General features: G+C 39.8%; 1 protein-coding gene across 1 annotated transcript; it reads left to right on the forward strand.

The window, feature by feature from the left end:
- The first annotated feature begins 773 nt into the window (after positions 1-773).
- Positions 774-2,436, forward strand: LOC113637343 (transmembrane protein 94-like). Its single transcript, XM_027137942.2, has 4 exons — positions 774-894; positions 1,296-1,432; positions 1,647-1,843; positions 1,942-2,436. The coding sequence occupies exons 2-4, from the start codon at positions 1,360-1,362 to the stop codon at positions 2,095-2,097; spliced, it is 426 nt and encodes a 141-aa protein (XP_026993743.1). The 5' UTR covers positions 774-894; positions 1,296-1,359; the 3' UTR covers positions 2,098-2,436.
- The last annotated feature ends 64 nt before the right edge of the window (positions 2,437-2,500 follow it).

Consider the following 2,500-nt stretch of genomic DNA (forward strand, 5'->3'; position numbering starts at 1 on the left):
TTATGTGGAAGACGTCCCCAGTGTCAGCAGTGTGTAACAGTTAGAGATAAAGCTGTACCAGACATCTTCAGAACAGAGGAGTATAAACCTTGTAGTTTTCTCTAAAACATGACAAACTGTTGTCCTATTAATGTCAAGAGAAAAAAGAAGGACTGTATGAAAAAAAAACTGAGCCTTATTTGTTTTGGGGACTTTCTACTAAATGTAACTATAAAAAAAAAAGTTTATATAAAATATATTTTGTAAAATGCTGTAAATGGGCGGGCACAGTACCGGAGCTATGACGCTAATATATAAGATGTAAATATAGCTAACGATGTAATGGTGACCTACAGGAGGATTATAGATTATATTTTATAGAAATTACACTGTAATTTAAATAATACAATACGGTAATAAGAAGGAAGGAATACGGCATTTAATGGTATGATTAAAAGTATCTCTATATTTTAGAGCCCGTTGGGCTTATCGTCTGTCACGGCTCTGTCGCAGCTCCATTCTCAACTCGCTACGGTTCTTCAGGAACATCAACACGGCCCAAAGCAAAGTGATCACTGGCAGGCAAGCTGGTTTTTCTTTGTAGGAAAAAATTTCACTGTACGTAATATAAGGCCTTGAGGTACACCACGAAACATACCTCAAAAAGGTTCAATATATACATTGTACAAACTTTTACGTATGGCCAAGTAAATTTGATCACACGAAAGTATACAAAAAAACTTATTTATTTATTTATTTATTTATTTATTTATTTATTTATTTATTTTAGGCTGCCTGGAGCAAATGTTTTTTGCATCATTCTGTGTGTTGGTCCAGTCTACACTGGCCAGGAGCTTTACTGACCACCCTGTGTGCAGCTAGCTTAATCACATGCCACATCTTTGATCAAAACAGGTGACACGCAAACACACCTGACACACACACAAACACACACACACACACACACACACACAACATGTCCACACAGGTCCAGCTGTGTGAAGTTTTAACTAGAAAATAAAATTTCTTATAAAAACTGAATGTTTGGGGCACTCTGCTTAGAGATGGAGCCATGGATGAAATGGCACTGAGCAGGTAAAGAAGGCCAAGGGAAACTCTTAGCATGATGCTAGCACCATCATGCTTCACACACTCTTTGTTGTGGTCTGTTTAGATGAGCACATTTTCATATTTATTTATATTTACAGTATATGTCGTTAGAAACGTAAACACGATACAGTATTATTACATAATTCTAACTAAATTTCGTTCAAATGTACTGTTTCACTTGGTCTCTTGGTGTTTGGTTGCCATAGTGACGGCACAGCTTTGATCAGTGGCTGCGCTCTTTTGCTCCTCCTCTTGGCTGATATTGTTGCCATGGCAGCTCTTCAGCAGCTGAAGACGTCGGAGATGCCACATCGAGTGGAAACGTTGCTAAACACTTTACAGGGTAGTGTCTGGATCCATAATCACACACACACACACACACACACACACACACACACACACACACACACACACACACACACACACACACACACACACACACACACACAAATAAAAAAGTTTTCCCATGAGAAGTGTGTGATAGATTCTTAGCACTATTAGCACAAGTATTAGAATCATTATTAGCTGTAGTGATATAACATACTTCCTTTCTGTAGAATTTTTACTGCATCCTCCTTCTGATTGGCTGAAAGAAACAGAGGACCTGTTTGTCCCCTCCCTGCCTGCCGTGTCTTTACAGTGGACGTACCGAGATGGCCGATTGATTAACTTACCCGTCAGTCTCCTAGTGGAAGGTGACATTATCTCTCTGCGCCCAGGCAGCGAGGCCCCCACTGAGCTCAGGGGTATCCAGGTCAGCGGGTTATGACAAAGTACTTTGTAAGATATTATATTATTCCTTAACGTCTGTCTTTCCCAGCCCTCACTTTCTGATTGTTTTGTAAAGTACAGGAAGAAGAACACGTCATCCTGTCTCAGAGTGATGTGTTCAGTCATCTCTCAAGTCCTCCATCCCCTCTGGATCAGGAAAGGTCACGACCTCACCGTTTACTTCAGCCTAAGCTTTTCAGGGTCACTCAGACTCCGGCCGTGGAAGTGGTGCAGTGAGTTGAGGGAAATTGTAGCAGTAAACACTCGTACAAACACACACCACATCCACACACTGAGCTGTCGATGTCCTCCGTGATGTCCTCAGGGGTCTGTACTGTAACGATCGGCTGCATGTCTGGTTCCTCTCGAGATACATACAATTATGGACTAATTTGACATTCTAATTTAGTTTAAGTTTAAAATAGTTTTTGAGTCTAACAGCTTAAATGAAGCTAGTAGTGATAGAAATCTGTATAATAAATTCATTGACATGAAGAATTTTAAAAGTAAACAAAGATTCATAAATAAATAAAGCCTTAGATCAAATAGTAAATTTTGTTATTTCATTCATTCATTCATTTACTACCGCTTATCCGAACGTCTCGGGTCACGGGGAGCCTGTGCCTATCTCAGGCGTCAT

Source organism: Tachysurus fulvidraco, chromosome 18 (genome assembly GCF_022655615.1).
Source record: "Tachysurus fulvidraco isolate hzauxx_2018 chromosome 18, HZAU_PFXX_2.0, whole genome shotgun sequence".
Lineage (NCBI taxonomy): Eukaryota > Metazoa > Chordata > Actinopteri > Siluriformes > Bagridae > Tachysurus > Tachysurus fulvidraco.